This window comes from Leptidea sinapis, chromosome 20 (assembly GCF_905404315.1).
Source record: "Leptidea sinapis chromosome 20, ilLepSina1.1, whole genome shotgun sequence".
Taxonomy (NCBI): Eukaryota; Metazoa; Arthropoda; class Insecta; order Lepidoptera; family Pieridae; genus Leptidea; species Leptidea sinapis.
In genome coordinates, this window is record NC_066284.1 from 6,263,635 (window position 1) to 6,279,847 (window position 16,213).

General features: G+C 34.2%; 1 protein-coding gene across 1 annotated transcript in view; it reads right to left on the reverse strand.

Moving 5' to 3' along the window:
* Positions 1 to 2,330: 2,330 nt before the first annotated feature.
* LOC126970134 (uncharacterized) overlaps positions 2,331 to 16,213 on the reverse strand; it is a 234,544-nt gene continuing 220,661 nt past the window's right edge. Inside the window, exons 6-13 of the mRNA XM_050815872.1 lie at positions 14,275 to 14,428; positions 11,708 to 11,941; positions 8,547 to 8,728; positions 6,719 to 6,865; positions 5,414 to 5,646; positions 4,855 to 4,979; positions 3,637 to 3,802; positions 2,331 to 2,576 (exon numbers count right to left, since the gene is read on the reverse strand). Of these exons, the coding sequence (XP_050671829.1) occupies positions 2,512 to 2,576; positions 3,637 to 3,802; positions 4,855 to 4,979; positions 5,414 to 5,646; positions 6,719 to 6,865; positions 8,547 to 8,728; positions 11,708 to 11,941; positions 14,275 to 14,428 (1,306 nt within the window). The 3' untranslated portion in view covers positions 2,331 to 2,511. The remainder of the gene's footprint in view (positions 2,577 to 3,636; positions 3,803 to 4,854; positions 4,980 to 5,413; positions 5,647 to 6,718; positions 6,866 to 8,546; positions 8,729 to 11,707; positions 11,942 to 14,274; positions 14,429 to 16,213) is intronic.

Sequence of the window (16,213 nt, forward strand, 5' to 3'; positions counted from 1 at the left end):
ACAGTCCAAAATATAGGTAATGAAACTAAAACGGAATATGTTATAGGGTATGGTATATTACTAGGTGAATGGTTTCCTTATAGGAATGCTTCTTTTTCATGCAGACTTGTTAAGGAGAGCGATCTCGCTTAAATTCTGTGTCATATAGCTATACATTCATGTCACTATAAACTTGTAACTGGATATGTTCACTTGATTGTATATGTAACATGCTTTAGGCTTTTCATTATAATATATAATTTGACGGTCTTCGCCATGCACAAAGCTGGACATGCTATTTTTGATAAGCCGGTACTCATGTTAATCTAATGAACTCATTCTGTGTTTATATATATATATCTTCATCAAATTCAAACAAGATATACTATATGAAGCTAATTCAAATATTAGAACAATATCAATAACTATATTTTAAGCTGCTTGTATGAGTGTTATATTACAAATAAATTCGACTAATGGAATATAATTTTCTCTCTTATTGAAGACTTTAAAATTAATATCTAGACGACAAAGTATTGACTGGTTTTTGCTGATTCATCAATGTTTATCGGCGACGAGATTTGATTTTAATTCATTTTTAGCTCTTAGACAGTACTGTTAGTTCATAACTACAAAATTTGATCGGAACATTTAAGCCGCTTTCGAGGTATACGAACGATGAACAGATATAATAGTTGTTCGTTTAGAAAAACAAGATATACAACCCATAGTCTAACAAGTGCCTTCAAATTTTGGAAATCTATAATTTTGTTTAAAAATTATAAATAAAACAGCCATAAACACAGTTTTCAATCGCGAATCCTCTTCGAAACTTCCTGAGGTACAAACAAGATTACAACGTACCTTGAGTTATTTCCTCAACTCAACTGAGGAAATGTTTCGAGGGAATTGATGTGGAGATATTTTGCTACTTTGAATACTGAGGACATTTGACTTCGGAGTCTAGGAAAATTCAAGGAAACGTCATAGAATATGGGTGTAAGATATTATTTTGGATTCATTACTGCTGTAGAAAATACCATTTAGAGAACTGATGCCCGAAACATTGTATGTAGTAATAAGTAAATTTAAGATAGTTTATGATGTTGTATTGTTAATTCATCATGCAATCGCGATGATTTCACCCACAATGGAAGCTGGATGTACGAGTATGTACAATGTGTTCACGTCACCAGAAAGCGTAGCGCACGCCTGTCGCTCAAGGGGTTATTAGCGGCGGTTTTACGGTGTGCTTGCTTCCACCGAAAGCACCTATTTCTAGTTCTGCGGGCGACTTGGAACAATGTGCATCACACTACGCAAGTCCTCTGTAACATTCGATGCTACAAAACGGCTTAGGAACTCTCACAGAACTTCTCACCTCAGCTTCGTTGTATCTTGTCTCTTCTAAATTATCAGTGTTGTTTGGTTTGTAAGTATTTTTGATCATCTGGGAACTATATTCTAATCAGCAAATATATATCGTCTATAATTTGAGCAAGCGACGTTGTCTAGCTTCACTACTTTTGGTTTATTTATTACCCTAAAATAAATCGTTGTTTTCCTAATCTACTATCGGGTTCTACGCCTTCCTCTACACTTACATTTGTATTTCATTGATATCCCTAAAATTTCTTCCTGCTTCGTTGAGAACATAAAATCGGTGGAGTGATAGAAAAAATAAAAATCTGAAAATAATTAGAGGTAGATTTTTGAAACACGCTGGTTTAGTAAATAATAACAATCAACAATAATGGGATGATAAAATATAATTAGATCAACATCTTAAACAATTAAACCCTTTTTGAAAGTTAAAGGTTAACAAATTTAGATTATTTCTACAACAGTAACTCGAGACAATGTCTCACATAGAGTCTTTGAGGCGAAGAGTGTCTCAACATATAAACGGATGCCAATCTCTTCACCTCTGCATCTAAATGAAGTAACAAAAATATTTAAACTTAAGTAATTAAAGCTTATACCGCCTTAATTGTTGATAAGCTTATCAATATAAAAGTTATTATCCACTAAAATAAAATATCCGTCTAAATACATTGAAATAAATTCAAAAGATAAAATAGTATAGCATATATCGACAATATTAGTATAGCAATAAAATTAACATTAACAAAAATCATTCATCTTTTGTCAAATTCGTAAATAAAATAAATAATAATTATAGAATAGAAATTAATATTAACATAAAGATATGGGTTTAGTTTTTATACTCATTCTTACATTTAACAATTTTTATAACTATAGCTATTTGTAAAAAAACTTTCAGGCTTTAATGAGCGTTTTACAGATTTCATGAAAATATTAACAATTGAGGATGGTGTGCGTATTTATACAAAAAGTCGAGAAAATATCGTCAAATACTAACAGTATGTAACTGTTTTAATGTTTAATCTGACCCTTCGAAATCTGAAAACGCATCATTAAATCGAGAGTATAGGGCACCAAGTGATAGTCTCAAAGGAAAGGTCTCGACGTAACTCACAACACATATTACAATTAAAGCCTTAATGGATATTATACCGGGGTTTTCGGCAATTTTCGTCGAGTTGGAGATGACGGTGATTTGTCCGTTTCTGGTTCTGTAAAGCGAAATTTAGTGCATAAGTCCGTTTATAATTTCCGTGCAAATTAACATAATATCAATATAGTGGGTTTCTATAAAATACAACGTTTTGTGAAACATTATTTTAAAGTATGAATATAGTAGTATAAGTATATAGTGATATTAAAATTTCATTTTATCCTAACATTGTTTATAAGTTTTTAATTATAAAACATTGTTAGGCTAATGTTTAATAAGATTCATGTAGGGTTTGTAAACAATAACAACAATGGTTTCATATTTTATTACACTTCTGAGTGACAAACTGGACTGTTTTGAATAGCTAAAGGAATTGTAATGGAATACATTAATTTAAGATCCGAATAAAGTTCTGTGAAGCATATCATAATAATTACAAGACTACTCATCTTGAACTGGCTGGTCAAGATTTAATCAGTTGGATAAAAATATTTTAATTAAATGATCGGTCGAGATCTAGGTCCGATTCAATCTAGGCAACGTTAATAATACAAAATAGAACAGGTATTTTCACTCAGCGAGAGTAGTAGACTGGAGGCGACATTTCCTGAACGACCTATACATAGGCGGCTGGCATAGCACAAAACATATAGTTCAGCGCGGCTAAAGAAGTTTGGACTTTGTCTCTAAATTGTCGTATTGTAATAAATTAAAAGTTTTATGCAAGTTGCAACTAATGTAAACTTAAGTAAACCACAAACGTCCTTTGAACGTTTGCATTTAATTAATTGTAGAGACGCTTTGTCCGAGGGGCCCAGAGGTGCGGAACTTACAAAGACTTGCATCGTGTGTATTTATTTTAATTTTTAATCCCAACTCTGAATAAAATTATAAATGCAAGTGTAATAAGAGTTAATTTGTTAATTTTTATGCCTTAACTACTTAACTGATCATCATAAAATTTTGCTCATTGTTACATTATCCCAAAACTTCCGAAGTAGTGCGTAACCATTTCATGCAGACAAAGTAGCGGTTTAAAGCTTCTTATGATATTATGTGGTAGTGTAGATATTAAATAAAAAAAATAGAAAATACTTTCGTATAATGTGCATATTTACCGTATAAAGCATGGTGGTGTGGCGGCAGAGCCACAGGCGTGGGAGGTTCCTCCATCTGATGCGCCGGTTCTACCAACAATTCCACAGTGTCACCACCTCGCTCCAACACCGCGCAGACCTCCTCAAAGCTTCGCTCCGTCAGTGAAACTCCACACCATTCTAACACCTGTTTAGATATTGAAGATTGTCATTTGTGAATCCAGTCTGAATGTAGTGTAATAACTCAGTCTTTTGCAGGAGAATGTACGACATGAGTCAAGTGTCGGATGTAGTGTAATAACTCAGTCTTGTGCAGGAGAATGTACGACATGAGTCAAGTGTGGGATGTAGTGTAATAACTCAGTCTTGTGCAGGAGAATGTACGACATGAGTCAAGTGTCGCATGTAGTGTAATAACTCAGTCTTGTGCAGGAGAATGTACGACATGAGTCAAGTGTGGGATGTAAAAGGCATAAAAGGCATAAAAGGCATTTATTTTCTCAAATATGATTCCTTTAGAATTCTTTTTGATGTCATTTCTTATACTACTAGATACTACTACCGCTTCGGAAACAAATGGCGCTCTGAGAGAGAAGAAGCGGCGCAAGAAACTCTCCCAGCATTCTTTTTTTTTGCGCTCTTTTCAATAAAAATATACAATATTGTACAGTTGCTATAAAATAATCACAATCTAGTCCCAGGCTGTCCGATCATTTAGATATTCAGCAGTGGAGTAATAGGATTTACGACAGAGCCATTTTTTTATAAAATATTTAAATTTATTTATAGACAATGCCTGAACAGTGGCTGGGACTTTATTGTAGAAGTGTATACATTTACGCTTAAAGCTATTATGTATCTTATGATATATATATATATATATATATATATATATATATATATATATATATATATATATACTTATGATATATATATGTATAGATCTGTAGTGTAATAACTCAAAAACAAACTCATAAAAAATAACTTTGATGTTTGCTGTTGATCACGCTTCTTCGTGACCGAATGAATTAACTGCATTTGTATGAATTCCTCGATTTTTATTCAAATGAAATTCCAAATTATTATTTATAAGTTAATATGCTGTTTATTATATAAGTTAAACCGTCTCTCAAGATATTTGTCAGCCACGATAGGCCGAGTTACTACTATAGTCAAATGAAAGTACAAATTAAAAAGCCACAATCTTTACACAGGATAATATGGTGAGCTGATGTTTACCTTATCTCCTTGTTGCAGGCCCGCAAGGTCGGCAGGTCCTCCCGGGACGGTCCAGACAATCACAGCCTCACGACGACCGCTTGCGTCCGGTTTGCCTCCCACCACTCGCATACCGAACCCACGGGCTATAATTCATCCATAATTTACATCCTAGTTGTGGATCTAAAATTATAGAGGCTCAACGTTCTTTTAACTGAACACGATGTTATGATTTGATTATTCAAAGGGTGAAAATTAAAAGAATAGTCGGTCCAGAATGTATTGAGAGAGAGAGAGAGAGAAATAGAGAGAGAGAGAGAGAGAGAGAAACACACGCACACAGAGAGAGAGGTGTGGTGGTGGAATGACCAGATCTAAGGTTGAGTCAGTGACGTACATATAAAAACGGAAACTACATAAAGAATTATCTTAATATTTTTAATACATGTTATACCTAAGGTTATTCGTTTTAGATTTCTGTACTTATTTTGTATGTAAAAAACCTATAAGAGCCCGTATCCGACAGCACTCTTACAAAGGGATCTAAAGTTCTCGCATCACGTGGTACAAAGACACTTACATCGATGTCCCTTGTCGTTAGGATCTCGTCGCAGCGTCACTTGTCTGGGCGTGCGGTCGTCGACGTCGTGTATCACGATCTTGATGGCCTCGGCGTCGACGGACATCTGTCTGGCGGCGGCCGCTGCGGCGAGAGCGGCACTGCTCGCTGCGTCGGAGTCTGAAGAGCGGGATGTCAAAGCCGCCATTGCACTCAATGCACCCGTGCGCTGCTGTAAGGCTGCTATGTCTGGACTGGAAGTGATACACAATATGACAATACACAAATAAAACTGATAACAAAATATTATGAACGATTCGGGACTCGAACCCGCAACCTCTCGCGTTCCGTGAGAGCGCTCTATCCAACTGCACCAACCGTTCAAGTGACGTATCGTTTATAAAATCTTGTATGCTTTGTTCAACTCTCATGTTGTTGTACTTTACAGTTGATAACCTGCTACCCCAACATTTGCATATTGGAAAATTGATTTGAGATGTCGCTCTTGCTAATCTAAACAATTCGTTATGTTTTTAAATTGATAACCGGGATAATTTTGTTTTCTGTTTTATTTGTGTAATTAATCCTAGTAGTGAGAGTTTTCACTTTAAAAATATACCAAATTGAATATGACAATAATTACTATTGTACTGGTATATAAGAAAAAGGAACTTTTTATCTTAGATCATTTATACGTCTAGATAGACTATGACAGCTGTGAAAACGTCGAAATGTTAAGTTTAAAGTTATCCTCTATTTTGACCAAAGCACGCACACTAATACAAAGTGACATACAAATCGCGAGTGTAAGACGTAGCTTGTCACGCATACTAAAGTATTAAGTCTGGCCTGTTTTTTAGAGAACCGTCTAACAGCAAGAGACTATTTTTAGACGATTAAATTATCTAAGTTTAATATTTTAGTTACTTGAACGAGTTAACCTTCAAAGATAAGCACTATTTCATTTTCTAACGGCACCATAGTACTGCACCATACTCGCGCTGTATTACTGGTCTCACTTGGTTTTGTACAGCGGTCGATCTTAACACTGACGGTAGCGGTCATAATAAAAATGATCAGCCAGTCGCAGTAAATTCCAACATATTAAAATTTTTAAGAAGGTGTGTAGTAAGTACCCAAGGACATGTTTTTGGATAAATGATAGACTCTATTAGAAATTATGATATTGAGATTTGAGACACTGTAAGGTAAAGAGGCTCTCTTTAGAATTGGATTTGTAGCAATTTTTTCATTATTTTATTTTCATCATTCAGTTTTCATAAAATGGGTCTGTCTGTACTACATTAGTCGTGGTTTACAACTCACAGCTGACTGCCTCGTCGTCTGAGGGGTCGCTCCTCGTCGACTCCGAGGCCGCTGATTTGCGGCGAGCTGTCGGAGTGACTCGCGTCGTCGGTGCGGTAAGACCCTCGACGAGATCCAGAAGAGACTGTCATATCTACTGCCGAAGCTCTGTTTTTCAAAATAATATTAATGATCAAAAATGAATACTAATTTAGACGGTTACAAAAAAAAAGAGTTTCTGTTATTAATTCTGATTTATTGCCTAATAAAATTTATCGTTAAAGGAATTCTGCAATAAGATGACAAAGTGACAGAGTATATTACCATTGATGCTGTAGACTCGGTTTTAACAACAGTTATTTAACAGTGCTGTAAGTCACCAAACAAAATTTGCGTGCGTACAAAGTACACATGTCAGTAGTGAAACCTGCATTGTGCATGAATCTCTAAACTGCATATGAAGTCCTGGTACATGTTGCTAGGGTAACACATGATTTCAACCGCTATGAAAGACAGTAGTGAAACCTGCATTGTGCATGAATCTCTAAACTGCATATGAAGTCCTGGTACATGTTGCTAGGGTAACACATGATTTCAACCGCTATGAAAGATATTACTAACACCGCTACCATATTTATGTTCTCCTGGTATCTATGTAGTAATACGTAGGGCGTTCATACGACTACATAGAATATATTATGGTATACTAGCGTCATAAATAAGACAATCTCTTCTTCAACTATGATCGCCTGGTACTGTGTTATGCTTCCTATCCCACGTTAAATCTTATGAATTTATGTGCCTGTCTCTTTTTACTCTTTTTACTGTCTCACATTTTCGTTTCATCTTCTTTCAAATCACAATGATGGTAAAGAAGTTTTCACTTCAAAAACGAATTAATAATGTTTCCCAGATTAAGCAATATTTTAAATTCAAACATAGAAAGCAAATTCGGCAGAAAGAAAGAAAGATTTCAATACGAAAACGAAGAAAGATTTCACAAAGAAACAGATCAAATCTAAAAGTAATCTAACACATTCAAGTTGACTTGGTTTTTAAAAACAATAATATAGTCGAATGAACCTTTGGTTAACGAACAGTAGTCTATTTATTGAAAATAACATTTTTAAACGTTTACATTAAAGGCTGTGTTAAGTGCTGTTTCATGTTACTTAAGAGTACAGCACGACCCTTCATTTTTACGACCGCCCTGATTTTTTAACGTTGAAATTTATTAGCCGAAAAACGGTGACGATAATAATGTATGTCCATAACGTGCCAGAATCGGTGAAGCGTACATTTACAAAACGACACGAGTCCCGGCTTAATACATCCATCATAGCGGAGATGAGATCAGGTCTACATTACCATAACAGTGTACTGGGAATAAGAAATGTTGATATTTTCTATTCAGCCGGTGATACAAAGATAGCGGCTATCCACTTTATCGCTACGTTCATAAATTGATGTTCGCTCATCTCTACTGGTACGTCAAATGAGGGACATGGTCGAAACTTCATTTATTATTTTTTGTATGATTTCATATCTTATCAACAAAGTCCAAGAAAATATGAAAAATAATTTTATAAAAAAACCGTTAACTATTTCAATAATATAATGCTTTAAAGTGTGGTTGAGAGAATATTTAGTTTCCGCTCTACAATAACTACAGGAACTTAATATAACTTTACGATTTTAATCTAAAAAATACCTAAGAATACTGTTGGTAAATGTGGTTGGTAAGATACAAAAATCAAATTAAATAAAATAATGTTTCGTGGCAGACAAGAAAATATATATCTGGTTATATTCTATTAAAATGTTTTTGAAGTGTGAGTTTCTGTTAAACCTGCGTGATATCGATGGTGGAGCTGGCATCATCTGCTGGTGTGACCCTGGGCCGGCCTGCTTGTCGTCATCGCAGGAATGCTGCCTGGGTGTGGGGGCCCGGATGGAGCGCCGGCGAGCTGGAGTCACGGCGCTGGGTCGTCTGGACTCAACCATGGGAGTACTGCTGCCGCCACCCTTCAACTGCCACGGCGGGCAGGGTTGTTAATAACTCATGTTTGAAATCAAAACTTTATAATATATAGTCAAAAGCAAAGTCAAAAAAACTTTATTCAATAACGGTTATTATATTAGGCGCTTTTGAATAGTTACTATAAATATTTCTTTTAAATTACTGAATTAGCCATATGTTCGGAAAAAGTTGAGCTCTTGAGAAGAATATACAAGAAACTCAACGAACACTCTGTTTAATCAAATAGATTATGAAATAGATATTATTATTATTACATAATATACATTTAAAATTAGTTTGTAATGTGCTGCATCCAATATATATAAGTAATAAAGAATTAACTGTATAATATAACTGTAGAATGGATGCATCAACCTTTAGAGCTTGAATTCATTATTTGTGTATAGATAAGGTATGCTATCTATAGAACAGAACTTGATGGCATCTCAGCACGTAGCAAAGTGAATACCATTTCAATTTCATATTTTAATTCAACGCTCCAATGGTACCTTAATGAATAAAATATACAAACAGCTGCAAAGAAATTCAAAAGTTGAGTATGATTTCGATTATCGACAAACTCGTACTGGTATAGCATGGTCATCTTTAAGCTACAGGTTCTAAAGGATCCAGGGTCGATTCGACGCAAAAAGGCACCCTCTTTGCGTCGACTTAAGTCATAAACAGATGAGTAAAGAAATCACTTTTTGGAGGCGATTGGAGACGAACAATCAAAAAATCACTATCATACTAAACATATTTGGTAAATCATAATATATAATAATTTTAATAATGACCTCTTCTTCTTAAAATACATTAATTACCCTGAAAAATGTTTCAATGACGCTAATAACATAAATAACATATTGCCGATGTTATTAAAAATACTAAAATTATGAAAGAAGCTTACTAATATGAAAAATAAGAACATTAATAAAATCACAAAGAAACAGATTTTAATCAATAGCTGCCAATAACAGTATTAAGTGAGGTAAATATTGAATTAAGTTGTATTTTTCAGTTAAAGTGTAATATGAAACACTTAAGTACTACATTATCACTGGCGCAAAATGTGCAAGTACTTAATTGTTTCGTGAACAATGAATAATTTAAGAACAATGGCATCGCCAAGATGTTGCAAGTGTAGATGAACAATGTAAAATGATTTTTAAAGTTATCTCTCTTGCGGATAAAGACTTCATATCTTTTAATAGAGACCTCAACGTTGTATATATTAACATTCAGCTGTTATTGTTCAGAGCTGGCCTTATAAACTATTCTTCTTTTATAATATGTCTCTTATGTTATAGTAATCAATAAGCAGAATTTTATGGTGTGAGAGTTGATAATTTACACTTAGAAGTTTAGATAAAAACTCCTCGTAACTATTTCGAACCACACCCTGTCCTATGGTCGGTAATAATAGTAAGACTTCTACCGCTGATGTACTCTCCCAATCTACGCCTAATTATGGGCGATATGTTTTCTTAACTGCGATAATACACCGCTACACGAAATATTTTTTTGTTAACGTAGAATCAGAGCGATTTCTGTGAATAAAAATATCATAATTAAAACTTAGGAGATTCACATGCAGGTCAATGAGCTTGTTCCTAATACAAATTTGATAAAACATACATACCCAAAGCATTGATTGTACTCATTTAGTATTTGCATACAAATATAAAAAAATGTTAACAATATGTTGTGCAGGTTTATTCATCGATAATTACTCACTGCCTGTCTTGCTTTAATGTATAATATTTATTTGCCAAGTTGAGGAATTTGTTTTGTTTGTTTTTTTTATCTTCGGCGGAGGTGTCGCAGATTGTAACCTATTTGGTCCGTGGCAAGGCTGCGACGAACTCTAGCCGCGTGAGTATCTCGTCAATCGTCGTATTGTGAGTAATAGTTAATACGTAAGTATCCATCCCAACTCTGTGGTTTTAGTATAATATGTTTGGGCGGTCCGATAGTGACGCAGGGTCTGAAAAGGCACCGCGGACAGATTCTACCCGATGAACGGCACAAACATTATTTACTGGTCCACTTCAATCAAGTTATCGATACTTTGTACAATTTGTATTAAGTTCTCATTTTTATTATCGGGAATATTATGAATCTTGATATTACAATTTCGAGATGCCTCGTCAATGTTATTAATTTTTTATGCATGTAACTTATTTAGTCACGCAACTCACTGTTTAAATTTTGCAATTTAGATGAGATGTTATCCTGTTCACCCAAATTAGAATCCTGTCAGTTATCTTCTTCAATTCAGATCTTAATGGTTGTAGCATTTCCGCCAAATCCCTTTACTGCTGCAAGTCTGCAAATTTTGCTGCAGCTGATGTGCTGACTGTTATGGGATGTTGGTATTGCCCTTTACAATGCGGTTTCAGACATTTCCAAAAATATTTGTATTTTGAGTTTTGTTTCATGGAATTGCTCTTAGTGTTCCTAGACATTGGCCGTGAGCAATATTCAAACAAATTCCTGTTGAACAGTTTATAAGTATTTTACTTCTTTTTACACGCCTGTTCGGAGAACAAATTGATACCTTTCAATACCATACTATGATATACTCTAAGGCACTTGCTTTCTTGGGCCACCGTGCCGAACTAGGGGGGACCACACCTCACTTAGCCGCATGGTAAGCTGTACGACCCTATATTAAATACTCTTTTTAACTAACATATTTAAATTATTATAAGTTGTGCAGTATATACAATATATTATTTCATGGACTTTGGCTTTTCATTGAAGAGTCCAAACAAGTAATTTGGCGACCGAGAAAATCTGTTGTACTTGTTGTACTTCACTTATATTCGCGCCTGGAACGTAATATTTCCTGTCTCTCTCTCGTGCAGAGGAAGGGAGATAGCGACAAGCACTTTTTCATATGGTAGGCATATTTAAACTATTTCTTAGACTGTATTTTTCTGCAATTAGCATATACATAAATTTTGGCTAACGTGACAAGACATTACCTTCTCCAACTCTTTAAGAGAAGCAGGCGATACATCAGAATGTCGACGAAGCTCTGGAGATCTTGGCGGTGCCAGAGCGGTATTGCTACTTCCACTGCCCAGCCTCGCTTCCGAGTGTCGGCGCTGCAGAGCTTCTAGAACCGGCACGTCTAGGAGAGAGTCTGTGCTGTCCTGAGCTGCTGGTGGGATGCGTGGACCAGCCTTCCGGCGACACACTGAGCATCGCCATGAGTTCTGATAAAATAAAAGTCTTGTTCAGACCTCTTTCAGTTCTCCTTCAGACCGAAACACTGCTTTACGGCAGTAATGTGTTAACATTTTTGTGTATTATTACATTATTGTGGCAGTAAAGTAAAAGGTACAATGAGTCGAAACATCAGAGTTTAAATAATAACTATAAACAAAAACTTAACATGAACTGTAATTATCTGAAAATATTGCTCAGAAAAAGTTGAACTTCACCCGTTGTTAGAGGAAAGTCATTACACGATATTGAGAGAGAACGTAACAGAAACTCTTGTTTTTTATTCTTATTGCCTAAGTCAGTTTGAAAATTGTTTGAAAGTTCTTTTAGCTTTCGAATCTCTTACGTAAGTAAAGGTAATTTATACAAGAGAAGATAAATAATAAAGTACGTATAATAACACTACATTAAGGGTTATAATATATTGTGTCGACGGCAATTTCAATATCAGTTTATTTTATCCATTTGTGATGTTTAATAGTAAGAAAGGAGAGCGTGGATCAGCCTAATGATATATATAATAGATTCCGAGACTCTTACGCACTAAAACGTAATTTATACAAGACTAGACGTTCCCGCCGCTTCACTGGGCGAATTTTAAAAGGAAATAAATTAAACAATAAAAAAAATAAGTAGCCATTAACCATCTTGGATAAATTTCGTATCGAATGGTAGTAGTTTCATTCAAAACATTGTAATTATGTAACAGAGGTGAAAAAAATGGTACTTGGATTTTTGTAGTTTTATTTGTAATAATGTTATGTATTGTGGCAAGATCTGTAACATTTAGTGTACATCATCATCATCAGCCGGCAGACGTCCACTGCTGGACAAAGGCCTCTCCCAAAGATTTCCACGAGGATCAGTCCTGCGCAGCCCTTATCCAATCCAATCTTGACATAACACATACGTATTCATATAGATTTTCTGTTCGTTTCAATGCAATTCGTTCAAAATTAAAAATTAATTACTCTTCTCTATACATATTGTTGTATTCATTCTGTGTGTTTTTTTTCAACAATTCAACAATTCACAATGCCACGATAGGGCTCTAGATATTACCAGATCTTTAATAAGGTAGGATCTCTTTAACAGTTTAAATACATTACCCAAAATTATTACAATATCAAATATTTAAAGAGATTTGTTTTAAAGTTGGAGATATTTTGTAAAAGAATATAAAAATTGCAATCGGCTTTATGTTCCAGCTAAGATACGGTCCCTACTATTGTATTCTACGACTTAGCTGTGTAGCGGATGTATCTAAGACGGGTTTACAGTTTCTGGTATTGTTGGAAGTTAGGTCCCTCACTGATTCGAATAGCTTTGATTCTCAGTTCGTTGCTAACAGCATCACTCGCTTGCAAAAGATTTGCTGTTAGTAAAGAAATCTTTTACTAATTTTACTAACGCAAAATTCTTATAGTATATAAGAATTTATAAAGAATACTAGCTGACCCGGCAAACGTTGTTTTGCCATATAAAGTATGATTCACGATAGTTTTATAAGTAATAAAATATTGCCTATATTATAGCCTGTACATCATTTTGTTCTATTGTCAATAGTTTTTGCAGCGCACGCAAAAATAGGTATTCCATTTTACACCTTGTGTTACAAAATAACAATTTTATTACGGATCCCTAATTTTGAAAAAAAAAACATAGCCTATAGCCTTCCTCGATAAATGGACTACCCAACACTGAAAGAATCATTCAAATCGGACCAGTAGTACCAGAGATTAGCGCGTTCAAACAAACAAACAAACAAACAAACACTGCAGCTTTATAATATTAGTATAGATTATTTTATTATTATAATTATAATCCAGTTGCTTAAAGTTTCTGTTCTTTCTATATTAGCGTATGATTTAAGTGTTAAATAATATTTTTCATCGTCTTTTCTAGTAAAAAAATAGCATCAAAAGAACCTAACCTAACATTTATTTATTTATTTATTGGTCTACCAGCGATCTTACATAAAAATATTTCTTAAACAATTAACAATTCAAATTACAAGTGGAGGGTATGCAAAATCATTTAAAGGTAAACACTACATGCTAATTTCGCTTATCGATACATTATTACAAATCTAAAAGTGAGTTAAAAACTAAAACCGGTGATTAAAAACAATGAAAAATTTGAAAGTCGATAGATAGAAACAAATGATAAGTGTTTTAATTACATACAACTCAGTATAACAAAAATCTAAATCTAAGCTAAGTAATTATATAATAAAATAAACTAATCTAAAACTAAATCAATTTAATCGAGATAACGTTGAAATATTATGTACAGGTTCGTCTGATATAAAAATAGAACATACCGCGTCTTCATCGCTCGCTGGCTTGGAGTACGATGAGCAATCTTCACAGACTCTGTGTTGACATCCGTTGCATATATGGAACACCTCTCCAGGCTTGAGAGCTTTTAGACAAACTCGACAGGCTCCGGCTCGAGACGGCGCTTTCCCAGCTTCCCTATAATTTAAGGATTATCTTATTTCATACTAAAATATATTATTTTATAGTTTTACTATACAAAACCATCTCAAAAACTACTAAACCTTAGATTAAGGGTTGATCTCTGCTGCGCTCCAACTACATACCGCAGACGTAGTAGCAAAGTGCAGCACCTAATACTACGCCCAAGTGAGCGTACTGAAGCCAGTCTCGAACAATGTGTTATGTTGACGTGGTACATTTTCTGTTAAACTTTGCTAATAATTGAAACTAACTGCCGGGTTGCATAGTAAAACTTTGTTAAAATAATTCTACAAGAAATAAGAAAGACACTGGGATCACATATCATCAGTAGGTAAGTATTTTGTATTTTATTAATTTAAAATGTAAAATAACACGAAGCGTATGTTACAAAATTTGAGAGATGCCATTGAGTGTCAAGATGCCATGCACAGAAGCATCTAATAGTTGCCGTAATAAAAAAGCTATCCAATAGACCTATTCCAAATAGACTGCCTCAGACCTGAGAAGAACGCGCGCAAGAAACTCAGCGCCCTTTTTTTTATAAAAATATGAATTAAAATGTAATATCGTACAATAAACATTAATAATTAAAGAGCCTCGGGAGTTCGCTTCATTGCCAGTCTGTGGTGTCGTTAAGAAAATCGTTAATGTTATAGTAACATTTCCCACATAAACGTTTTAAAACAATTCTTTTAAATTTCGTAACACATTTTGTACATTTTCTGAAAAGAAAAGACTTCCTCACTCGACTTAACTGAGTAGTAGGCACAACAAATTTATTTTTATTGTAGGTACTAAAGCCACTTAACGAACCATAATCATAAGAGAGCTTGTATGAAAGGGCTTATTGGAAAGGAAAAAGCTTAAAAATTTTGTGAAGACATGAAAATAAATAAATATGTTAAATAAATAATTTTTCTTTAGTAATAAATGTGACTTTGGTTTGAATAATAAATAAAATAGTGAATTTAAATATTTAAAAAATGTAAAACAATAACATGTACATTACGTTAATGAACTAGCAAGTAAGTAGTGTATTTTAAGTTTTGTTGTAAGCCTTAAGCGGCTCTTATTAAGCTCTGACTACAGAGCTTTGAAATTCTTTGGCTTAAAAAATTGTTAACCTATCTTGAGTGCAATTGTTGTGCACATTTTGTCATAGTCTTGTGAGTTCAAACGTGATTTCTATGCAGGATTATCACTAGATGTCAATACTCACAAATAAGTAAGATAGTCTTCCTTTTAAATATTGTAGAGATTGAAAGAAGAGTGGGCTGATAGAATAATAAAATAAGAAGCTTGTCTATACAATACGATATCTCACTGCTACAACCATTGACAAGTTAGGGCGTTACTGTGTCCGATTACTGTTTGATTATTAGCACATTAGACATATGTACCAGTACGGAAACTACCTACAAACGTTCGAAATGACACACTCATAGTATAGGATCCCGCTATACAACGACCTTCACCGAGATGCTTATTTAATGAGACGTATTTTTTATGTTATTAAATATGCCAATAAATATATCCTATATGGGTTGCCTAACAAATTTCAGTCCAGAGTATTTTTAATTAATAATTTAAAAAAATTTTTTTTTAAACATTGCACCGGTGTGATTATTAAATATATTTGATACCAATCGAAAGTTTGAAGTCCATAGAATATGCAAACGTTAGGTTGCCTATTTTTTTCCGGTCACAACCACGGGTTGCCAGGTGTAAACAGGTAAATCTATACTAGCATTTTGCAACGGTCTGATTATTGAATCAAAC